The 25883-nt window shown below is 40.0% G+C and overlaps 1 protein-coding gene across 2 annotated transcripts; it reads right to left on the bottom strand.

Annotated features, from left to right (window-relative positions):
- Nucleotides 1-166: 166 nt before the first annotated feature.
- Nucleotides 167-19081, bottom strand: ELK4 (ETS transcription factor ELK4). Of its 2 annotated transcripts, none has more exons than XM_067729236.1 (5): nucleotides 18849-19081; nucleotides 12804-13076; nucleotides 10838-11713; nucleotides 9955-10071; nucleotides 167-8203 (listed from the first exon to the last, which is right to left on the bottom strand). In XM_067729236.1, the coding sequence occupies exons 2-5, from the start codon at nucleotides 13065-13067 to the stop codon at nucleotides 8105-8107; spliced, it is 1356 nt and encodes a 451-aa protein (XP_067585337.1). In that variant the 5' UTR covers nucleotides 13068-13076; nucleotides 18849-19081; the 3' UTR covers nucleotides 167-8104. The 2 variants fall into 2 exon arrangements, with proteins under 2 accessions (XP_067585337.1, XP_067585338.1); XM_067729237.1 differs by having other exon boundaries at nucleotides 12861-13076.
- Nucleotides 19082-25883: the final 6802 nt, after the last annotated feature.

Below are 25883 nucleotides of genomic sequence, written 5' to 3'. Positions count from 1 at the left end.
ACACAGGCTTTAAATATTTTAATGTAGATACACATCAAATAGTTGAAGGCCAGGTTTTAATGATAACCTTTGGAACTTTCCTTACCCACATTTAGCACAGACGGGAATATAATACACAAAGACTACCTCAATAGATGTGAGAGGAGGGAAATAATTCAGAAAGTCATTTTGTTAAAAATATTTATTTAAAAAAATACAATTGTCCATATCAAGTTGCACATACATCTATTAACATATCTATATAATTTTGGACTTTAGTAAATTTGATACAGTGCTTTCTTAAAGCCAGCTTGCCATTATACAAAGCAGATTCCTCTGACAATTCTTATATAAAATAGTTTTTAAAAATGTATCATCTTTCTAAAAAGATGCATATCATCATTACAGAATTTAACAATATTTTTGCATAAAACTTGAAGCCGTAGAAAAAAAAGATCACCTGATTGGTTATTCAGAGCAACCCCTTACTATGTCTGGAGGTGCACTGAGTATCAACTACACTTTTCCCTCCTAAAAGCAGCATATTATAAAGCCCTCAAAGTGCCAGCGCATATTCTTCCTCGCCAACCTAAACTCTGTAAAGTTTTTCTGCCACACGCATGTAGAGCTGAAGGCTCCAGCTACAGCCATACTAATTACCCTAAAACAACATCCCTTAGTTTCCCAACACGTTAAGTCAGACTGCTTAGCTAGAAGATGTGGCAGTTTCTCTCCAGCTGCATCAGCAATTAATGTGATTTTAATAAATGCTAGCAGTTACCATCATTTGAATTGCTTTTTTAGGAAAAAGAAAAGAAAGTGATTTTAATACTTCAAAGGTCTCCCTCATGTAAATTAAACAGATTAATCAAGACAAGTTGTTAATGACACTTTAACAATAATGCAGTCTTTTGGGTAGGTGTGCACTGGCATTATATGTAAGTATTCTGTTTATACAAAAGTAGTGGATACTAGATATTATGAGAGATAGATTTCAATAAAATAAACAAGGGGAAAAATAAACAATGAAGTAACTGTCTTCTCAGCTGAATGAATCGGAGTTTAAGAAAAGCACCCTGACAAGTTCTTATTACAGAGGCCAAACTAAGACGCTGAGGTAAAAGAATACATCTCTCTGTGTTAACACCACAGCAGACATATGCTCTCTTTCTGACTTACACATTGGGTGGGCGAAAATCAAAAGTTTAACGGTATTTAATTTTCAAGTGTTATCCGTACTTGAAGATCCAATAGGGCTCACAGAAAATTATTAGTTTGTTCTTCAAAGGACAAAATTGTACACTTTTTTAAAGCCAACTTGATTATCTAGTGTAAAGGGCAGAATTCTAAAAAACTAAGTCAAAACTTTTATTTGCCTCAAACCAAAGCCAGCCAGTAGCAAAATGACTGGACTGAGTTTCATATTTAATCTTCCCTACCCACAAAGATAAATGAAACTGCTAGAAGGTAAAAGTGAAGAAATACATATGATTGTGACTAGAAAAGGTCGAATGGCCAAACCAAATAAACAGGCCTCAAGTAATCAAAAATTAATTGCATTCATTTCTATCTTTACATATATGCATCTCAGTTCACTTCACTAATACTGAACAGGGAAGTTCATACAATATGCTACTTTATCACATAAGCAATGAATGTAATGTACACTTAAAGGCCCTTGGTAATACTGCCATCAAAAACAAAAAGCATGAAATGTCTTAGAAAGGACTGTGTCCCCTACCTGACAGACAATAAGCAACAATGATTAAACAGAAAAGAAACTTACATTTGGCGAATTCACAAAGTTGAGTATAATCCACCAACTGCAAACCATTAAAAGTCATACATTTCTACAAAGCAGAATATTAAAAGCTTGTAAATTATTTTAAAGCATCCTAGCCAAAACAGCATACCTTACAGAGCCTAGAATGGCTCATTGGGTAATCCACTTATCCCTTCTCCAAACAGTCAAGTTCCAGAAAACATAAGCAAGCAATAAACCTTAACTTCCCTGACCCTCAATATCCTCAAGGTGAAATTAAACAAAATAATCATTAAGTGCTTCCAGTTATTAAAAACAGAACAGTGCTAATAATGGTGTCCCAAAAAGTGCCAAGTGATTTCATACCAGTATATGGCATTCCCACCCCTGAACTCTAGGCAAGCTTGAATGATGGACTGGCTAGAACTCAGGCCCAGCCACAGGGCACCTCCCCACCCCCAACCCGTCCAGAAGATCCCAGGCCTGTCCTCGCAGGGCTCATAATCCTTGGAGGGGACAAGAACAAGAACGGGCCCTTATGAGATGGGAAACAAGGCAAAGTTGAGAAGACCATTCAGCCCAAGATACTCTTGAGTTTTCTGCTAATGCTTTCTATGTACAGTTCAAAAGGATGAATAAGCTACAATGCCAGAATTCCTCCACCACTATTTCAATCATGGTTAAATCTGTATTTTAGAAATACTACGTCTAGTATAAACCTCCTCTCTGAGAAACGTAGAACCCAACGTAACAAGGATTTTACACAAAAATGTAGAAGTTTTTAGAAAGAACATTCTTATTTGCTCAATAATACATGAATACAAGAAAACAGTTTAAGATGACTTTGCTTAGAGTATGTCACATGTGGCACTGTACAGTATTTCTAAAGAGTAGACAAGCAATTAGTCTTTAAGGCCTATGATTCTATGCATTTAAAAAAACAAATGTGCAAGGCATTGATTTTTAAAAAGTGACAACTGCAAAGTGCAGCCAATTTTTGTTTTTAAGTTTTAGTATAAAATAGCCTAGGAACCATCCTAGACTAGGATGACCATATGTTCCCTCTGAAAAATAGATTTATTTATACACGTACACACAAACATATACTCAGTCAATACATCAGTATATATACACACACATGTATGCACTCAGCCAATCAGAATGACTTGGAAAGAAATGCTCTAGTTTCCCAAAATATTTTAAAATAAAAACTTAAGCCTCATAAAACTTCTTGATCTATATTATACTCAAAAGATTAGAGTTCAAGAGACTATGTTTGATTGTATCCCTCATAAATTTTCTTGTTAAAGGTTTCATTTAAAACGTTAACAGCCTGAATTTCCTGGTTTCTATAGAAAGCTTAGAGCCAACCTTTCCCCTCTCACGCAAACCACTCTGATTTCCATCTTCACAACAACTAAGTGTGGATGGCAGCACCCTAGAAATTGCTATTTCTGGCAGGCTGTCAATCTACCACCATTTTTTTTTCAGAAAAGTAGCTTGAAGAAACTGGCAGCTTCAAATGGAACATTTATACTACATCAATAACTCACCTCTTCAGTTCTGCTCTGTTTACAGGTAAAAACATGACTTTCATCCTAACAGGTTCCACCAAGTACGAGAAATGAAATCAAACCGCCTTCTTTTCTTGCTTAACACACCACCACCCACAAGAATTCTAGATTCTAAGATTAAAACTTCAACTTCAGTAAGCAGAATTCTGATGACACAGAGAAATAACAGGGCACCTTGTTTCAGGCAACACCAGCAGCATTAAAAACAGTAACAACTGTTTATTTAATTGTTTATTAATTGTTGACCCCAAACCAAGAAGATAATTAACCAAACACTTTCCATCGAACTAATTCTCTGGTCAGAGTACCTGCTCAAGATAATTATGGCTGGCCTCCACTTCACTATTATGAATTGAACAATTAACTTCTCAATTCCATCCTGTCACACCCTCAGATCACAGACTACGTACTTCATGAAGAGTCTAGTTTTCCTGTTGCTGTGATCCTTCACTCAGAGCTCCAGGCTTCTGCACAGAGACCTGCACTTGTCGCCATACTTGTTTACACACCTAAGAACGGCACCTCAGTACAATTCTAGATTTCTGGCATGGGTAAATAAAATACATACAATAAATGAAGTGATAGATAGAACAGACCCATCAAGAAAATATTTATTTGTTCAGATGCCAAAATGTTACCAAAAAAAAATAATAATAATAATAATAAACTTACCAATGCAGCAAGAAACTGGAGGTTGTTATGTATTTTAACATAAAGCAACTTGAAATAATTCTGAAATTGTTGGTAAAATATAACATTAATAAGGCCAAAAGAAGTTTGAGAGCAGCTAGTAAAATAAAAGTAAATTATAAAGTCACACCTAATATGAAAAGGAAAGAGACAACAGGCTGTCAAAAATAATAAGCATGAAGCTCTGGGAAACATTTGGTAATGGGCTATTTGGCAATGTATGAAAAAGAAATTTCTCATGAAAAAGAAATAGGAAATTTCAGAAAGTTGATGACAAGCTCTGCTGAAAAATTCCTAATCTCTACTGGAGATTTTACATGAAAATCAAATCAAATATGTAAAGGATTTCCCCATATATCACAACCAAAGCTTCCACATTGTATTTTTCAAGATTAGACTGACAAACAAACCCTGAGTCAGGGGGCTTTAAAGTAGAGTACATGCCTCCAGGGGAGTGCACAAGACAATCTACTGGATGCAGGAAAAAAATATTAGAATTTCTACTCAAGATTTATTTTTATGCCATCCTTAATTTCTGTTTTGTGTTATGTCTTATAGTGTATATAGGACTCTAGTAATAGCAGTATATAACTTAACATATATACATATAAATCTGCAATAGGGTATTTGTGTTCAAAACCTTTTATTGATCAAGGTGTGTGTTCAAAAAGGTTGGAGACTGCTTTTCTGAAATGCCAGTGAATGGCTCTAATGTACATAAATTCACTAGAAACATACAAAACTGCCTTTGAGAACTTTAGAATCATAACACAAGTTCTGAGATCAGGATGAAACGATGTCATTAGACTAGACATCACACAATGCCAAGTGTGAATGGCACTGAAGTGATAATATCAACAGCCTGCAGTTACAGTTCCAGAATTCCAAGCCTCTGATTTACTGTCTCCTCCAAGCCTAAGTGACACACAGTATGGAGAAAACTAAAAATGTGCCATGTAAATAGATTCAACAGTCAGTGCTGCCTTCTTTGATCTCTACTATAGTATGTAAATCTTCAAGGAATTGTAAAAAAAATCCAGTGTAAAAAAAAAATCTAGTACCCTTTTACTATAGGCTCATGGGCTTATTTTCCCCATCAAAATCTAAAGAAAAAAATTACTGTTACCTGTATTTTAACCACCAAGATGTAGAAAAATTAAACCTATATTTTAACTCAAAGAAGCATAAGGCTGACCTTTTGAGGGTTTCTGGATTCTTCCATCATGTATAAATTTTAAAAAAATCAATGGAAGTTTCCACCTTTGAACACATAAAATATGCCATGAGGAATATTATATCACAAAAGCACTGTGACAAGCCAAAAAGAAAAAAATTATTTTAGAAATTATGTGAAAATCCACCCTAGGGTGAAATAAATGCAGTGGTTCACTGGCTGAGTGTGTGGCTCTGAGCCAACTGTGTGCCCCCCTTCTCAACTCCAAGGTGGGGGCTTAAAATCAACCACAGAGGGAGTAACTTACATGATGGGAATCAGCAAATGCTACAATTTAAGGGCCTTTTTTTTCCCTTCAGAGAGCCTGGTGGTTAAACATCTCACAGCATACAACTGACTAGATATCGGCCAGAGCAAATGAAAAGTTAAGCTAATCACAGCAGAAGTCGCAAAAACTCACTAAACCTGCTCCCCTATCTTAACTTGGGCTCCTTTGGCCAACCAGCATTCATCCTGGCAAAGTGACTAGTGATGGATACCAGCTACTGCTACCAAATATAAGTCTCTCCAGTGAATACTGATCTTAAGTGGTATGTCACCTTTTGATGCTAAGAAGAACTCTGTGGATGTTCAAAAAAATAACAAAACAGAGACTTTTCCAGGAAGGAGGTAGTTTACAAATAGAACGATCTGCCTCATACACACTTGCACTATAGTTGCAGTTTCATTTCACTTAAAAAAGTGAACACATACATACACACAAACACACATACCAACTTCCCCAAAACAGTTGATCTCAAAGAGAAAGCAGATCATCATCAACCTCCTAAGGCCCACACCTCTCAGAGACTTCTGGGAGAGGTTTATAGGCAGAGGACTCACTAAAACTGGTTCCTAGGAAGTTGCTTTGACCGAGTTTTCATGGTGCCCTTGGTTCCAGGCACCCCTGTGCTGAGACGGTTAATTATCAAAGATACTATCTATGAAAACAAACCAATGGCTTTTCTCCTTTGACTCAAAATAAGATACTTTTGTGCTTTCAAAATTTTAAATATCTAGTTAAATCAAGCCATCAATATTTACTTATCTAATGTACAAAATGTGAATTAACCTAATAAAAACTAGTGCAAAGTGCTGCTGAGCAGTCTAATTTCAAAGAGGCATGCAAACGAAATGATTCAACGTGGGAAGAAAATCCAGTATGTCTGTTCCCCATCACTACTGAACACTGCCTTTCAACACTGCTATTGCACATCTCAGGAACAGAACTTTTCAGCTGATAACCACAAATGAACCAGTAACAGTCTCCAACACTACAAATATAAAGGCAGCTCCCTGAATACTGTCCCTCTGCTACTAATGAACTAGCATAGACATCTTATGCTAGAGTTTCTCCATACTGTATAAAACAAAGTGAACTTTATGTATCTGGAAGATGCTGGTTTATAGCAGTGTCACTTTGAGCCCTCAAGTCCTTACTACTCCCTTATTCCATTTACTTCAGGTGGTTAATTATAGGAACTATTTCGAGGGTTAAAAGACTAGTTTAATGGGCAGGGTGGTGGTGGTGGTAGCAGCATATCATCTGATCCTGGACTTTAAAGCCAAGTTTTTCAAAAGACTCAACTGTGACGTTGGTATCAAATCAGTTTAGGGGATCAACAAATCTGTCTGCACCTGGCACTGATTACTATATGGTAATATTTTATAAATTTGGTAGAGATGAAGGCCTCAGTTTTTCACTACTAATATGAATAATCCAATCCCTATGTATGAGCATTGCCAAATGAACTCTGCTCCTTTCTTATTAAAAAAAAAAAAACTCAAAGAAATAAGCATATCTTTACTTCACTACAGATTTGGAGGCTTCACTTTGCTTTTCATGTTCCTAATTACATTGTTAAAACTATCACAACCTCTAACAACCTTAAATTTAAAAGACAAATATACGGTAGAAAATGGGATAAAATGAACAGAGAAAAGGGTCCTTCGTGCCGGTACCTTCCAACTGAGAAAAGCCCTACATGTTGTTTCAAGTTATTCAATTGAATCTTCGACTCAGAGATGCCTCAACATTTCAAACCCCAGGTTCATCTCCCTAAAAGCCATCATTTACCATACTGTATTCCGTGGGTGTGTAATCATACCACCTAGAGAGCAGATGACATTTCTGTGCCAGATATGGGGTCCCATGTTCTCACTGGTTGTTCCAAATACTGTTTTAAGTCCCCGGTTTAAAAATCTCCCTAAGTGGGAATAAACTAGCTCCATGCTCTGTTGACAGGTTCAGACAAGATCACACATATGGCTAAGAGATCCACCCTGAATAAATGTAAATAAGATGCCTTTTTGTGGAGTTGCTTACATATGTTATAGTTCATAGCAAAACAGAATCTACCCAATAGTCCTGCTCCAATCTTACTTGGTGTGAATAGGAATGATTCTTTTTCCTCTACTGCTTATGCACAACTCAGTATTCAACAGAGCACATTAAAGTCCTAAAGATATGGCCAATTTCATTTAACTAATATTTCTTTATATAACATGCTCAAAGCATAATTTTTTTCCTGGCCAAAGGGTCCCAGTAAGGCAGGAGGAGTAACTTTGTTCTTAATTCTCTTGCAAAGCATAGCTAGCTGCTAAACCCCACCAAAAATTTCTTTAACACAAAGTTCAAAATATTTTTTAAAAAGAAAGAAAAAGAGGGAGGTGGAGTCTGGACTCCAATTAAGGCATTTTTATACACAGTCTAACTTGAGTCCTATTCAAAGGGAATCCTAAAAAAGCATTTTTAATGGAGAATGGCAGAAATCACAATAGTCTATTATCAGCATTGTGATGTATCAATTGCTCACTTTAAATGTAATCATGTTGGGTGTCTCTTGGGTGTTATTCCTTGGTTCTCTCATCCCACAAGTGCATAGGTTATGTTTTCTGTAGATCTGGGGAAAATGGGCCAGGGGTGGAAGGTCCATCCAGGCCAGACAGAGTGAACGGCCCATGACTGTTCAGCACAGAAGGAAACTGAGAAAGAAAATAAAACACATTATCATCCTATTATGCAACCCTAAATTTCACTTTCTGTCCCTATTATATTCCCTGAGGCAGAACATGACATCCACCTGCAGTGGCTCACAGGACAAAGGCAGTAATTGTTTATCATGGAAGAATATGATGTCACAGAAACTTTTAAAAAATTGTTTGTCTTATATGTTAAATATTAACACCCTCCAGCGTACCTTGATGGAATGGAAAGAACAAACCTATACTTTCCCTCAGATGCTAAGGTACACAGGTTCACACTTGACTTCAAATGAAGGTTTTAGAAAGCTCAGTAAATGACAGTATGCACTACAGAGTATAATTCAATTGTATAGCAAATCACAGACTATCAAAAAGAGGTCCAGAGGAGATGCCCATCTCTTAACTGCTGCAAATAGTTGTAGGGTGCTCATCCTACAAAAGGGCTCCCCATCATGTGTTCTGAGACCAAATGTATATGGAGATTCCAGGCTGGAGCTACATGAGCACTATGACTTTCTCTCTATAATTCAATTATCTGTTTGTGAGAGGCAAAGAAAAATGTAAAATGAAATATGGAAAATTCTCAACACTCTATTCAATAATTTATAAGTTTTTGCAAAAAACAAATTGCAGAAGTAGTAAGATTTTTAATTTTCTTTCTTTTTTTCCCCCTCACCATTCCATTTCCAAAAGAACAAATGAAAATTTAAATTACAAAATCTAAGAAAATCTCCCAGGGAGTCACCCTTGAATAAGTGAATGAATCAACTACAAGAAAGCCTACAAGTTATAAAGTCTAGATGTTCTGGGCAAAAAAATGGTTTAAAGCTGTGAGACCGGGACTTCCCTGGTGGTCCAGTGGTTAAAAATCCACCTTCCAGTGCAGGGCACGAGGGTTCGATCCCTGGTCGGGGAAACTAAGATCCCACATTCTGCGGAGTAACTAAGCCCGTGCGCCACAACTAGAGAGCCCAACTCGAGAGAAGCCCATGCGCTGCAACTACTGAGCCCGTGCGCTCTAGAGACCACGCGCCACAACCAGAGAAGCCCGCACGCCACAACAAAGAGCCCACGTACTGTAACGAAGACCCAGCGCAGACAAAATTAAATAAAAATAAATAAATAAATACCTTAAAAAAAAAAGATTAATAATACCTGCCTTGCAGGGTTTTAATAAATAAAGCAAGCTGTGAGACCTTTCCTAAGATCTTGGTTAAGAGGTAATACAATATTCATTTTTTAAAATATATATATTTAAAATGCTGATGAATATCAGTTCTGAATGAGGGGGGAAATGGGAGTATTTGATACACTATTCTCAAGAGTTTTCTCTATTTTTTTAAAGTCCTCAGTTAAAAGGGGAAACCCCTCTAAAAAGAAATATGTATATATATATATATATATATATATATATATATACATTTTCTTTTTTTAGAAAAGAGGATTTCTAGTATTTAAAATGACCAAAAAAAAAATTGGATAGGCTCAAAATCTACTACAGTTTTAAACAATTCTTGATCTAATTCAAATGTATGGGATAGTAAACAATGAAAAGGAAACTCTGCCGTGAATATTTATCTGAGTTGTCTGCTGGCCAGAAAATTAACACTTAGAAATTCAAAAATAAATCTAAGGAATACTTATTAAGTAGAAGTTTTACAATGATTAACTGAAGAGTGGATACTGCCTTTTTGCCTCTTTCTTCATTTACCACACCCCAATTACAGAAGACAAGCTTTTATGTAATTTACCTGGAAAAGTGTGTTAGCACCTTGTAGCCTGGCTGGACTTAGGGGAGCAACAGGGCTGAGAGTACTCCAAAAGTGGATACTGGAGAGCAAGGGGCTCGGAGTCAGTAAGATGGGTGTCTGCAATACACAAACCAAAAATATAACTAAATGGCTTATCAGGATTATGTTTACCCTTGTAATACACAAATAGCTCTGAATCCAAATACTGTCCTATTCTCCACTCCAAGTATCTCCAAGTCGGAAATCTTACCATGAAGAAAAACTCAGAAATTACTTTTACAACCCAAGTAAGATAAAGGTCAAAATATTTTCTAACCCGTTTTTGGTAGAATCTTTTTCAAATAGAAAAACAAAACCAATCTGAATTTTGGTATGGAGAAATTATGGGTAACTGAGTCACAAACATATTTTCCCCTTAATAATGTGTAGGTCTAGGAGTAATCTAACTATTTAAATGTTATATGAGATGAGCAAGTTAAGAAATAGCTAATGAAAATAACTGCACAAACTTGTAAGGACCTCAGGATCTGTTGTCTTCTAACTTGAGATTATCACTGTTGTTTTATATGACCCCCCCACCCCCCCAAAAAAAGAGCGAGAGAGAGAATATACTTATTTTCTTTAGGAGAAAGTGGAAACACCAAATACTTATTTACTTGTAGAACAATGAATTTTTTAACACAATACTCCAAACCTTTTATTTTGACAATTCTAATTGAGGTGAGGAATTGGGTTACTTTCACAGGGTCATATAACCTTCTGTAAGGCAAGCCTATGTGGCCAAATGAGAACTTGAGGTTATAAATTCTGGATTTGTTTTAAAAGGTGAGTAAAAACAAACAAAACAAAAAAAATGCAGCACTAATAAGAAAGAAAGTGTTACCTGCGAAAAAAGTGCTGGAGTAAGAGAAGCTGTAGGGAGAGATGGGCTTAATATTCCCAGTGGGCTTGGATCACTGCCCGTGATCACCAGGGTTGGTGCCAGCTCTAACCCCTTGGGTTTCTTGGACCTTGATGAATTATTTGTTTTGTCCTTTTCTGGCAAAGCCAAATCCTGGTCTTTAGGCTCCAGGGACAAGTCCTCCGGAAGTTCCATTGGCTGAGAAGCCACTGATTCCATGTCTGTGTCCATGTCTGGGTTGGAACTCAGTGGTGGTGAAGGTGTTCTAGAAGGCTCCTGCAGAGGGGACACAGATGAAATAGGTGGTGTGGTGGTAAAAGCGGCAGTTACACTAGATGCAGAAGTTGGTGCTTCCAGAGAAGGCAGTCTGGGGGAAGCCAAATTCTCCAACGCTTGCATAGTTTCTTCTGAAGATGGAGAAATACTTGGGCCAGTAGAAATGGCAGCAGCAAGAGGTTCAACTGGTGGCTTTTTGGCAGGTGTGGTTACAAATTTGATAACAGATGGTGTTGGCTCCTGAGGAGATTTTTTCTCTGCCAATTTCTCAGCTGGATTCTCAACCTTTATAGATTTGAAAAGCTTCCTGTTGGAGGAGTTCAAAGAGTTGAGAGTAAATGAAGAATATAAGCCAGAGTGTATGTAGTCATTGCGGCTAGAGGTCTTGGCACCAGGCTGTGCTGGCTTCTCTTTCCCGCCATTCTCCACATCTTTGGAACTGTTGCTGCTGAGTTCACTGACGCTTAAAGCTTCGCAGTCTCCCTCAACCCTGCCCACTGTCATCGGATCCATGTTCAAAATCTCTGGGTACGAGACAAACTTGTACACAAACTTCTGACCATTCACTTTTTTAATGATATTCTGTAGATAAATAAAATAAACACTCTTAGACTTTCTTAAACTTTTCTTAAGCATTTCTTAAACTTTAGCCACCCCCCATGAAAAAGCTGACCTAATGGGGTTCTCTATTTGACAGGTAGTTTACTTGAAAGCTTCAAAATCATCTAAATTTATCTAGCCATACCAAACACAGTTCCTACTATTATGGAGTACAAGTTAAAAACATTTAAATGTCTTATTAACAACTGAACTAATATGTTACATCAAAGCTGAAAGATTTTAATTGCTTAACACTGTCAGCTAAGTATCTGTATGAGGTCAAAAATTTCTGAACTGCAATCTCAAATAACTCCAAAGGTACAAGCCATTCACATGCTGAGGAAGCAAAAAGGAATTCAGAATATTACTTCTGCTAAGGTTCCTACTTCCTTCAGAAACTCCAGCTGCTTCTTACCTCATCTCTCCATACAGGAAAGCTGATAACATCAACCACTCAAAGGTGAAAGAAATTAAGATCCCAGCTTCTCACTTTAATTCTACCCATTTGAGCCATTTATTTCACTTCAGTACCCAAGAATGTATTCAAAATAATAAGAAATTAAACAAAAAAGTTTTAACTAAGAAATCACATCGAGGTATTAACAGCTATTCTTTAAGGTATTAATTTGTGTTCCAGGTTAAACTAAAAAGTAAAAATTAAGTAGAGCTAAAAAAATGAGTAAATATGAGACAATTTTTAAAGTAAATTATGATATAAACAAGAGTATTTATTTATCCTCAAGAATCTCAAAGTTCCTTTTCCTTATTCCAACTCTATAATCATGTTTTCTTTAAAGACAACTGTAATGAGGAATAATATATGAGCAATGGGAGCTGGGTACTGAATAAGAATTTGCAGAAATACACCTGGAACATTTACATCTTTCATCCTAATTCCAAACTGCTGAAGCTGTAAAATAAATTGAATTAAACCAGAACAGTGATCATTTCACAATGTATACAAATATCGCATCATTATGTTGTACACCCAAAACCAATATAACTTTATGTCAATTATACCTCAATTTAAAAAAATTTCTTTTAATAAATAAATAAACCAGGACATTAGTACCTCTAACCTCACCAGAAGAGAAGGATCAATTCTTGTTTTGAGGTGGATGTGTATTACCTTCACATAATAGTATCTGAGGGCTCGGCTGAGTTTGTCATAATTCATATTAGGCTTGTTCTTTCGAATCCCCCAGAGACGAGCCACCTCTTCGGCCTGCAAAAGCTTGAACTCCCCATTATTAGAGGTCCAGCAGATCATGTGATCGTTCTGAGGCTCCTTTAGGAGCTGAAGGAGGAACTGCCACAGGGTGATAGCACTGTCCATAGCAATGAGCTGAAAGAGGCATCGGGTAAGATACACAATTAACAGCCAACCGTATATGTCAGACACTGTTTTAAGTACTCTAACTGTATTAGACTAATTACTCATTTTATCCCCACAGCAATCCTATAAGACAGATACTACTGCAGCCTCATTTTACATGTGAAAAAACTGATTCATTAAAGAGTTAAGTAACTTGTCTAAGGTCACACACGTAAATGGTGGAGCTGAGATTTAAACGCAGGCAATCTGGATCCAGAGTCCAAACTCTTAAGCATGCCACGCTGCTTAAGAAAAGTCTTGCTGTGAGATAAAGCTAGTTTCATAAATTGCAGGAGCAGACTGACGAATGCCAACCAGTAGAGTATCACTGTTATTAAATTTTATCTTAAAAACTCATTGTCATATTCTCTGAGGAGACCACCATTTCAGCATCTATCTAAATTAGCCCAGCTGGTTTATTTGCCAGGATATGTTGTGTGTCTCAGGGCGGCCCAGAGGTATAGGGAATAATCTACTTTTGTTCCACTGGTATTTCTCCTCCAAATAGTTTCCATTATCATAAATGTAATTTACACACATTGGCAGCACTGAAAATTCAGCAAAATGTTCCCTAAGTTACACGTCCTGTCACCATTCTGTCCACAGGGATTCCACCTGCATAGATCCTCCTTTTATTTGATTAGCAACCTTTATTTGATTACCAAGACTGGAACTGAAATATCTTTCAGTATCTCAAGTTTTAGGATCTTCCTATTTAGGCCAGAGTTTCCTAAATTCAGCACTATTGATATTTGGGGCCAGATTATTTTTTTGTTCCAGGACGCTGTCCTGTGCATTGTAGTTTAACAACATCCCTGGCCTCTACCCACTAGATGCCAGTAGCACCTCCTGCCCAATTTGGCAATCAAAATGTCTGCAGACATTGCCAAATGTTCTCCTGGGGGGACCATATCATCTCAGTTAACAACCATTGGTTTAGGCAATGGAGCAGCAAGGAAATGTTCTCACAAAGTTATTTTCCTCACAAAAACTTCCAAACACCTTGTTTATAAGGAAGAATTTTTTAAAATATTTTTTAAACATCTTTATTGGAGTATAATTGCTTTTCAATGGTGTGTTAGTTTCTGCTTTATAACAAAGTGAATCAAGCTATACATATACATATATCCCCATATCTCCTCCCTCTTGCATCTCCCTCCCACCCTCCCAGGAAGAATTCTTTAGGGCAGAAACTCTGGCCATATATAAGCACATTCTAAAAAGTCTATAATTGAACTTGACACACACACACAAAACAAAAAACCTTCCTTTTTAAATCTATGAATTAGATCTCACTGGATCAGAACAGGACTTAAATGAAATCAATTCTGTTAAAATACTGTAAAAACAGGTAAACTGACTACATCAAAATTTAAAACTTTTGTGCTGCAAACAATACCATCAAGTGAGGAGACAATCCTTGGAATGGGTGAAAGTATTTTCAAATAATAAGGGACTTTCATCAAAAAGTATAAAGAATCCTTACAATTAAAAAACAAACTGAAAATAGGCCAAGGATTTGAAAAGACATTTCTCCAAAAAGTAATACCAATGCCCAACAAGCACATGAAAAGATGCTCACTGTCATTAGTTACTAGGGAAATTAAAATCAAAACCACACAAGATACCACTTCACACCTACTAGGATGGCTACAATCAAAAAGACAGATGGGGCTTCCCTGGTGGCGCAGTGGTTGAGAGTCCACCTGCCGATGCAGGGGACATGGGTTCGTGCCCTGGTCCAGGAAGATCCCACATGCCGCAGAGCGGCTAGGCCCATAAGCCATGGCCGCTGAGCCAGCATGTCCGGAGCCTGTGCTCCGCAACGAGAGAGGCCACGACAGTGAGAGGCCCACATAACGCAAAAAAAAAAAAAAAAAAGACAGATGATTTAAGTGTTGACTAGAATGTGGAAAAAAGTGAAATCCTCATACATTGCTGATGGGAATGTAAAATGGTGCAGCCACTTTGGAAAACAGTTTGGCATTTCCTCAAAATACTAAACACAGAGTTAACATATGACCCAGTAATTCCACTCGTAGGTATATGCCCAAGAGAAATGAAAATATATGTCCACACAGACACTTACACAGGAATGTTCACGGTGGTATTCATAATACCCAAAAAAGTAGAAACCACCCAAATGTCCAACAACTGATGAGTGGACAAGCAAAATGTAGTATAACCACAGAGTGGAATATTAGCCAGAAAAAGGAATGAAATACTGATATGGGCTACTTCAGTGGATGAACCTTGAAAACATTACCCTAAGTGAAAGAAGCCAGCCATTTATATGAAACGTCCAGAATAGGCAGAAAGTTGATCAGTGGTTGCTTAGGGCTGGGAATGGGGAATGGGTGGGGAGAAGAAAAGGGGAGTGACTGTTAATGGGGTGATGAAAATATTCTGAAGTTAGATCGTGGTGGTGGTTATACAACTCTGTGAATATACGAAAACCACTGAACTGTACTAAGTAGGTGAATTTTATGGTATGTGAATTATATCTCAATAAAGATGTTAAAAACAAACACTACAAACAATACAAAAGTTAGGCCTGAGAAACCTAACTCTAACTATGTACAACTCACAAAGGGTCAACAATGTCTGCTTCCAAAAAGGGCAAAGATGAGGAACTATACTAGAAAATATCTGAGTTTCTGTAACTTCTGAGACATTCAAAAAGTCCTCCAATTATCCTCTTATCACTTCGAAGCTGGTTATACAGAGATATTGTCATCCAAAAGTAGAGTTGGGAAAATGATAAAGAATAGAATAGGGGAGATGCCTCCCACATTTATAGAGTTAATGGAGAAACAGGCCATGAATCTAAGTCTCTTTCATCACAGTCATAATATTCTGTTCATTAGGGAAACCACTTCCCTAGATGGATAAAAGCATTCACATCACCAGTGGGTTGTAAAGAAGTATTACATTATTAGATACTAAGTGATAATAATGTACAAATATGAAATGCTACTTTAATGCTTTTATGCTCACTAGAAATCATAGTTTCCCATAGCCTCACTTAAGCTGGGTTAAAATAGAGGTTTTATATTATATCCATCAAGTATTGGGCGGGGAGGTGGGGGGGATGGTCCCTGCCATTTCTCTGACTTTACTGCAGAGGCTTTTCTTCTGATAATGCCTGTTCATGGCAAGTTACTTTTTAACTACATATGTTTCTCATTTAAACAATTATTTGTTAGTCTAAATCTGTTACAACTACTTCCCAGTAAATTTCAGCTTAACCAGAGAACTCAGTCTCCACATTTCCAAACATCATCTTCATTATCAACAATGCTTACAGCAGTGTGTGAATATGTGTGAGAGAATGGTAATGGTGATGATGTTGAAGCTAGAAAGGAGGGGAAGAGGAGAGAGGAGGAAAGAAGAAAGTGAACACGGCAGAGAACCGGAATCTCAAGACTATTACAGATTTGGTGCCTGTAATTCCATTTATTTTTGGAAAAATTCCCCAAACCAAATCCTAGAGTCTTAATGCCTATCATGCAGACAGTGCTTGAACCCTTCAGGTTTATAATGGCTAAGCAATACACGCAAAAAAAAGGAAATAACCATCAACATCTCCACAGTGAGTACACAAGTGCCATCCTGAGCAAATGGGAGGTGTTCCCAAGGTGGTGTCGGTTTACCTTCCACCTCTCCCTTTGGTTATTAGGAGAGAGTGTGTACTGAGCCAAACGCTGGTGGGGCTGTTGCATACTGCAGGGCAGAACCCAACTGTGTGCAAAACGCTGCAGCTTCTCTAGTGTACTTCACAGTGCATCGGGGATGGGAAATGGCTGTGAAAGAAAATGGGCACTGTGGTTTTGGACTTACATACCGGAAAAAAAAATTTCTTTTGCGAAAAACTAACAAAGACATAAAATGGACATCCTCAGTGGGTACTTTAAAGGAATATTTTACTCATTCAATTTTGATAACAGTTTATTCTTTGGCTGAAAAGGTGGTGAACCACTGGGCGTATAGTTAAGCTGAACCTCTTCATTTTAGTTCCTAAAAGTGTGCTATTAATATGAAATTCAACAATTTCTTCAGCCATAAAAGAGAATTAAAGGAAAAAAAGTTACAGAAGACAGTTATGTAAAATTACAAAGAGTGAAATAAAGTCAAAAATATTAAATACTTTTATTCTCAGTCAAAAAACCCCCAAACCCTTTATTTTTCTTCTCACGAAAATCTCAATGTTTCTACAATTACAGTTTTTTCCAGAAGTTACAGTTTTAAAAGAGATTTTTAGTAGAAGTATGATGAGGGAGGGAAATACTTAACTGATCCAAATGAAGGAATCTGATTTTTGAGGGATTAAATGTGGAAAACATAACTGATTCTAACTTAACACTTCAAAGACAGTAGATTAGTTCCTGTGCTAAAATGAAAGGAGCATGTTGAAGTAACTCTTTAGGGAAAGGAAGCCTCTATTAAGTGAAAACTTTCCCACCCTAAACATGTTTATAATACATAGTCCAGTTGCTGTGGTGACCCATGGCCCAACTATTTTTCAGAAACAGTAGCTAAGACCCCAAAAATAAATGTCTCCAAATTCAGAGTGCTGCTTAAGTAAAACAAAAGCAAATTATGAAATGTATCAAGCCTAGTTTTGACTTAAAATCATCGTAGTTGTCAAAAAGTAATCTGATGTATCTAACTGTACAGTATCCTATACTAACAGAATATTAAAAGTGTACTGTTACATTACCATAAAACTTAAAAACAACATTTCCCTAAATGGATTCCACTTAACGCAGTTTTAACATTTAAACAAAATTAAAGAGGGGAGGGTTCCTGAGGGGGAAAACTGAATCACAATACATTTTAATGAAAACACCACTGACAGTCTTAAATATTGAAGCATCAAGTTTTCCACGCAGTGGGGCGGTGAGTGGGAGACGGCAAAGAGGGAGGGAGGCTCTGATCCACCAACCAAAGAGATGGGTGAACCGTTCTGATGAGGAATAAAATTCCAGAGTCTTTCTTTAAATGCCCTAAACTTCAAATAGCAATAGCTTGGGAAAAAGCCAATTGTGTATCGTTTGACTACTTCAGCCAACAATGCCCTTTATTTCCTGCCAAAGCCAGTTAATATTTAGCCCCCAAAAGATGTTTCCAATTGATCTTCTTAGGCATGAAGAAGCCACCAGCCTCGCGGCAGCTGTACATTAAGCGGAAAGTAAAGAGGGGAGGGGGTTTGCGGGAGAGAAATAGAAAAAGAAATGAAACTTGACACCGGATGAATAGCGAGCTTGGGGACAGGAAGAGACACGGATGACCGTGTGCCCCCGAGGAGATCAAAGTCCAGGGGAAGAGCCGCAACCTCACCGGGCCTGGGTAAGCACTGAATTACTGTACTTTCACTTTCCAACTTCCTGTCACTACAGAAAGTCAGAATTGCTCCCCTCTTGCCCCCACCCCCCAAAAAAAACATCACTGCGACCTTTTGCCCCAGGGACCTCGCGGTACCAAATAAGGGGCGAAGAGAGCGGAGCGGGTCGCGCCGCATCTACCTGCGCGCCTCGGGGCTAGGGCCGCCTGAGCGGGCGGGGCGGGGCAGGGGCGGATCCCTAGGGGAGCGCGCGCCGCAGCCCCCGCGCCCGCCCCCACGCGCTCGTTTCCTGTTGTGCAGCGAGCCCCTCGCCCCCGCCCGCGTTCCCCGCTGTTGGGGGGGCCTCAAGACCCCGACGGGGTGCGGGGTGGACGGGGCGTGCGGGGCTGGCCGCTCACCGAGGCCGCGCGCGGGGCTCCCTCTGGGTCTCCGCCTCGAACACGATGCTCCTCTCCGCCCGCCGCCTTCTCAAGCTGGGAGCTCGAGGATGGCGCGGCAGCCGCTGCGACCCCCGCGGCGGAGCCGGAGAAGGCACCGGCGGCCGAGCCAAGCCCGCCGGGTGCCCGCAGCCGCCCGCATCTCCCGCCGCCGCCGCACCAGCCGCGGCTCCTCGCGCCCCGCCCTCCCCGCCCCCACACGCGGCGGCGGCGGCGGCGGCGGCGGCGCGGGTCGTCGGGGCCGCTTCCCGCCGGGCGCGCGCTCGGGGCGTTCTTCGCCGCGGCCGAGCCTGCCAATCGCTCCGCGGCCGCCGCCACTCTCAAACCCCCCGGCTGCGTTGGGGCCCCTCCCTGACGCCGGAGCTGACGCGCGTCACTTCCGGGGGCGGGAAGGGAGGGGCCAATAGCACAGGGGCTCTGCCAGCCGCCGCCGTAGCAGTTTCCGCCGCCATCCCCATCCCCGTCCCGGTTTTGGGGGGCCAGGGGTGCGGGCGCGGCGAGGGTGCTGTTTGGGTTTCTCCGCTTTGCACTCTCCGCTGGATTACTAGCCAGTTGCTGTTTACTGAGGCCCACGACCCGAAACCGCACTCCGAAGCTGCCACATGGGGCCCCTCCGTGTCTCCCCCGCCCGAGGGAAGAGGTGGCGCTCGCCAAGCAGCCTCCAGGGGACCACTTCTGTTGTTGCGAAACTTAAATGTGAGGGCTTCTCCCTCCAGGCCTCCCGTCCTGCCTTCCTGGCTGGGTGTACAGAGAGGTCGGTATTGCCACAACTTTCTCATCGAAGTGCCAGATCCCAGGGCACTATGAACACTTGACAAACATTAAATCAGCACTGTGGTTCTCTAGTGCCGGAACTGACAAATGGAAACACTGGTGTCCTGGGGAAAGCTCGTTCTGGCGTTGGAGTCGGAGACCTGGAATCCATCCGTGGCTCTGCCTCTCACTAACTCGTCAGTCTTAAGCAACTTTCTTTACCTCCCAAAACAGTTTCAATATACGTAAAATGGAGAGAACCCAATCTCTTAGAACTGTAATGATTAAAGGAGATAAGGTGCATAATCACTTCGCGGAGTGTCTAGCCCATAGGTTCTCATTAAATAACAATTTTTAAGGAACCAGGTCACACTTGGTACAAGAAACTGCTTGAACAATTTAGCAGCAGAAGGTATAACCTTATGCTGAACAAAACCTCCAAGAAATATACTGTGTATCCCATTTAACAGGAAACCAAGGACAGGCCAGTGTCTTACTAGCTGTGTGTCCTGCAATGAGTTGCTTCACCACTCTGAACCTAAGTCCCCTCATGTAAAATGAAGATAATAATGTGCAGCATTGCTGGGAAGATAAAATGTGATAAAGTCTGTAATGTGCTTAGTGCATTACCTGGCACATAGTAGACACCCAGTAAGTGGTGATGTCATTTATTTTTGCCTCCTCCTCGTCCCCACAGTTGAATTCATGGTTTAAAAAAAAAATTTTTTTTTTTTTTGGCCGCTGTAAGTAGCTTTCAGGATCTTAGTTCCCCGACCAGGGATTGAACACTGGCCACAGCAGTGAAAGAGCGAGTCCTAACCACTGGACCCCCAGGGAGTTCCCCATGGCAAAATTAATTGAACTCACTGAGTGAAATGGGATCATCTCAGGGAGCTCTAGTCAATACTCTGTAATGACCTATATGGGAAAAGAATAAAAAAGAGTGGATAGGGCTTCCCTGGTGGCTCAGTGGTTGAGAGTCCGCCTGCTGATACAGAGGACACGGGTTCGTGTCCTGGTCCGGGAAAATCCCACATGCCGCGGAGCGGCTGAGCCCGTGAGCCATGGCCACTGAGCCTGCGCGTCCGGAGCCTGTGCTCCGCAACGGGAGAGGCCACAACAGTGAGAGGCCCGCGTACCGGAAAAAAAAAAAAAAAAAAGAGTGGATATATGTATATGTATAACTGATTCACTTTGCTGTACAGCAGAAACTAACACAATATTTAAATCAACTATACTCCAATAAAAATTAATTTTAAAATATAACCGATATCATAAATGAAAAAGGAGACATCACCATCCATCCTATAGATATTTAAACATGATAACAAAATACTATGAATAATTTTATGAAGATACATATGAAAACTTAGTTGAAGGGAAAATTCCTAGAAAAATAATTTAATAAAATGGACAAAAAAGAAATGTGATCCTATCATCCCTTTGAAGGCTTTGGGAAGAGAATCATCACTTTAATTTCCAACCTCCTCCATCATAATACAGAGTAATTATAACACATAGAGGTATTCGTGGAAAAGCAATGCCAGCTAAAGATGTTAGCTTTTCGAAAATAATTTTATGACATATTTTCATTAAGAAATATGTGTTTTATGAGACTGACATGCTGCCTACTGCGCTAAGGAGGCAACTAAGAAATAGGTGTTTTAAAAGGAACGTGCAACATCTGAAAAGCAATAGTGCTCTTGGCCCCCACTACAAGTTTTTTCCTTGAAAAACTTCCATCTTAGAAACCAAGAGGGGGACTTCCCTGGTGGCGCAGTGGTTAAGAATCCGCCTGCAAGGGACACGAGTTCGAGCCCTGGTCCGGGAAGATCTCACATGCCGCAGAGCAACTAAGCCCGTGCGCCACGACTACTGAGCCCGCGTGCCTAGAGCCCGTGAGCCACAACTACTGAGCCCGCGTGCCTAGAGCCCGTGCTCCGCAACAAAGAGAAGCCACCGCAATGAGAAGCCTGCACACCACAACAAAGAGTAGCCCTCGCTCGCTGCAACTAGAGAAAGCCCGCACACAGCAACGAAGACCTAACACAGCCAAAAAATTAATTAATTTAAAAAAAAAAGAAATCAAGAGGAAAAAATAAGAATTATTAAGGTAGGCTGCTTAAGGTACTCGCATTGGAAACATTTGTTTATGGGAAGATTTCATTTTAAAGCCCCATACCAGGAACAGTTAAGGGTTGTAGAGTTCCTCTGCAAACTACCCTGCTGTGCCCAAACTAGCAGTAAACATCTGATTCAGCCTCAGGGTCTATAGTTGTATCATAACCCCGAAGACTGAGCTGCCAGTATTGTCAATTGCTATGTATTTTTGGAAAAGAGCCTACTTTGGGAGTTCTTAAATTAGTCATAGCAAGTCTGTCTGCTTTTAAATTGACTGGGTTTTTGTTTGTTTGTTTGTTTGTTTTTAAACACGGTATATGTTGACAGCAGAGAAACCAGAAGAAAAGTGGATTTCAGATTAGTGAATTGAAAAAAAAAGTTTATTAATGTGCCTGTTTTTCCCACTCGGGATTCTATAAATACAGAATCTCTCTCCATGGGTCCTTACACAACAGATGGTTCTGTTTTTGCAAACTCCATGGTGGTTATATTGGTCAACCAAAAAGATTATGCTTTTTTGTTATCTTGTTTGTCATTTTCCCATCAGATAGATGGATTCTCATGCTTAGCCTTAGCTACTCAGGGCTATCTCACATATAATTTGCAGATTTTTTGAGTGTTTAAACACATGTCTCCTGCCAGATCTGCCCTAGATTGTATGTTTTAATCTTTACAGTTATCCCAGCCCTGCCACCCCAGTTCCCCCAATTTAATTACATTTCTAAGAAACAATAACAATAAGTTATGATCATTTCTTCTTAAGGCAACTTCCCCTTCCCTCTCTTCTATTTCACTGCCTCATCATTACACCAAGTTAGCACAGTCAGTCCTCTGTATCCAGGGGTTCCACATTCACGGATTCAACTAGCCTGCTGAAAAAAAATTCCAGAAGGTTCCAGAAAGCAAAACTTGAATTTGCTGCATGCCAACTATTTACATAGAGTTTACATTGCATTAGTATTACAAGTAATCTAGAGATGATTTAAAGTATATGGGAGGATGTGCTTTATATTCAAATACTGCTCCACTTTATATATGGGACTTGAGCATCCTCAGCTTTTGGTATCCTTGGGGGTCCTGGAACCAGCCCTCCACAGATACTGAGGGATGACTGTATCCCTTTTTCCTAAAGAAATATTTCATGCGCTCTGACTCATTGAGCAAGCATGGAGCCATCCAGTTGCCTGGTGTGTCTTTCAGGCATGTCTCGCAGCACACGAAATAAAGAAGAGATAACCTTTAAGTCAAAAGGAGCACCAACAACCCCTAGGGATAGATGTGAGACAAAATTCACCATGTCTGAGATGAAAGAAGAAAAATCAGGGATCTCTGGGTTCTAGCCTTTCAGTCTCCCAAAGCTTGATCCTCCTGAGGAAATCCTCTTGAGGAAATCCTAAGGAAATAATATCCTTATCTTTCCTGGGCCTCACTTTCAACATTTTTGAAGATAAAAGAAAGTCATACCTTTCGCTTCTAGTCTGTGGTGCATAGAGTAAAAGAAAAAGATGGTTGATCAGACTATGCCTGGACTCTTATTAAATGATCCTATAGTTACTGTATTTGTGAGAATTGAGATCTTGATAGAGGAAAAGCTATTTGAAAATAAAATACATGTTAGTTGTCTATAGAATTTGCCAGCATTTGCTAAGCCGCACTACCTGTCAAGGGCCTAAACTTCACCAAAGACAAACAGTGAAATGATGGTTAGAAATGTCTTTTCACCAAGACTGTTATTCTGGGCAAATACGTTTCATCCCCAATAATCAGAGAGTATTCAAGGTCCAGAGAAAAATCCCTGAAAATGTCCTTGAACGAGGTACTCGTGGCCTCTAGACTATGAGGAAAGCTCATGGCAACATCTTTCAGCCCCAGCTGTAATCTTCACACAACACATTGTTTTCCCAGAGAGGGAAACATGACGAGACATGAGTTATTGCAGTTACGTGCCTGGGGCATAGCAACTATCTAATACATTTAATGACCTGTCACAAACACACCTTCATATAATTTTCATCTTTAGAGCCTATACCCGGGCTACTTCTTTCCTCCTCCACTAATATTTTCAACCTAAAATAATTTTATTGGTTTTGGGGGACTTCCCTGGTGGTCCAGTGGTTAAGAATCTGCCTTCCAATACAGGGGATGCGGGTTCAATCCCTGGTCAGGGAACTAAGATCCCACATGCCGTGGGGCAACTAAGCCCGTGTCGCACGCCACAACTAGAGAGCCCGCATGCGGCAACTACTGAGCCTGTGCACTCTGGAGCCCTCATGCCACAAAAAGAGAGAAGACTGTGCCCCGCAACGAAGAGCCCGCACACCACAACAAAAGATCCCATGTGCCGCAACTAAGACCCAACACAGCCAAATAAATAAATAATAATAAATAAAATGTAAAAATAATAATTTTATTGGTCTTTGATAAATGTGCTTTTCTCTAGGCTCATGAAAATTGATATGGAGTATGTTCTAGAGAAAGAGGAGGGAACTTTATTCCTAATTGCCCTTTAGAAAAGATATAACTTAATTGACAAAAGCTCATGAAATCCACCTTGTGTGTAACTGTATGATTCTAGGTGGCTTATCCAACTCCTTGTAGGATACATATTGCTCTGAATTTTAAATTAGAAGTTTTGTTTCCTCTCGTATATATTGTGATAACTGGCTGGAAATTTTTTTTTCAATTACAGTTAATTCAGGAACCACAATACTATTATTCAGCATAATACTAAGCTGTTTACTGTAGAGGAAACTCAAAGAGGCTTTGTTCTTTTTCCTAGGAACTTTCAGTCTTGGACCAGTGACACTGACACCCTCAGAGACCATCGTTACTATCTACGACTTCCATTGTTTTTAGAGTTCTTTCACATTATCTATGTTGATCCTATTGACATAGACAAAGAATTCAGCAAAGGATCCAGAGATGATGGGAAAAGCAAAGTCAGGCCGACAAATGAAGGGGTAAGTGCATCTCTAAACAGGGTTTCTTGGGGTGAGGAGGCATTGGGAGAGGGAGTGAAATTACCACCTCCCATTGCATTAAGGAACATTTCCTGAAAGAGGTGGAGTTCGAAAGACATGGTGCCAATTCAAAAATCTGTAATGCCAGCTTTTTTCTTCCTTACTTTTTCCAGCTGCAAAACAAAATAAGTTTTGCTGTGCTACAGAACTTAGCTAGTGAGTTGTGTACCCAATTTAGAAGTGTGACACAGCCCCCAGCTTCCCTCTCTCAAGGGAAGGAAATTTGAATTCTGTCTTGGCTTACCCTGTGAAGTGGGAAAATTGTTGGGTCTGGAGGGCTTTTTTTCCTCCCTTCTTTCTCTCAGCTTCTCCCCATTCCTGAGAAAATGCAGCTGTGTTGCATATAACTGATCAAATATGTCTAGAAGTCAGATTCCAGTGGGAGAACCCTAAAGTAGAGGGAGAATAGGGGGTTCTGCCTGTGACAGAAAAGAATCCAAAGGCAAGGTTCCGTGGAGCAGAGAGTTCTGGTTAGATTTTGTTTGGAATTGTATCCCTCGCCACCCTATGTACACTTGATCTTCGTTTCTTTGCTTTCTCCCCACCTCCCACCCCAGCCGTCTCTCTCAGCCTTATTCTTCTTCCTATGTCTACTTTTCCTTTCCCTTTATACCTCTATTTGTTAACCTTGCCAGGGGCCCCTTGAAAATGTATTAGCCACGATAGTGGTCCTTGGGCTTGAGAAGATTTCATGTAAAATTTTTTTTAAGCATTAGCCATGTGCTGAACACTGCACTAGATGCTTCAGGAGACACACAGACGAGGGGGTAAAAACCACTATGACACAGGAAAGCATGTTAAATAGGGGTAAAAACAGCAGGAGGCTCCTCGGGCATCCAGGGTGTCTAGGATTTACAGAAAATTGGGGACAGGATTTGCAGGAAAAACATTCTGCTTGGAATGCCTTTTCCCCTGCCCTGCCCTGCCCTGCCCCACCTGGCTATCTTCTACTTTAGGTCTCAGCTCAGATGTCACCTGCTCCAGGGAGCCCTCCCAAACCCCAGGCTGGGTTTGTGACCTCCAGTGTCTCCCATCGTGTCCCATACTGACCCTGTCTGTGGCACTCACCACACCGACCTGAAATTTCTTATTTGTCTCTTTA

The sequence above is a fragment of the Pseudorca crassidens genome, chromosome 2 (assembly GCF_039906515.1).
Source record: "Pseudorca crassidens isolate mPseCra1 chromosome 2, mPseCra1.hap1, whole genome shotgun sequence".
NCBI lineage: Eukaryota > Metazoa > Chordata > Mammalia > Artiodactyla > Delphinidae > Pseudorca > Pseudorca crassidens.
This window is presented reverse-complemented; position numbering and strand designations above follow the sequence as displayed.

Bases quoted from the DNA above. Each gene is read 5' to 3' on its own strand.
- ELK4 (XM_067729236.1), bottom strand. From the start codon at position 13,067: ATGGACAGTGCTATCACCCTGTGGCAGTTCCTCCTTCAGCTCCTAAAG. The intron at 11,714-12,803 runs GTACTAATGTCC...ATTTATCTACAG, and splicing joins CTCTTCTGGTGAGGTTAGAG to AATATCATTAAAAAAGTGAA. The intron at 8,204-9,954 runs GTAAATTACATA...TTTCTTTCTCAG, and splicing joins GTGCTAACACACTTTTCCAG to TTTCCTTCTGTGCTGAACAG.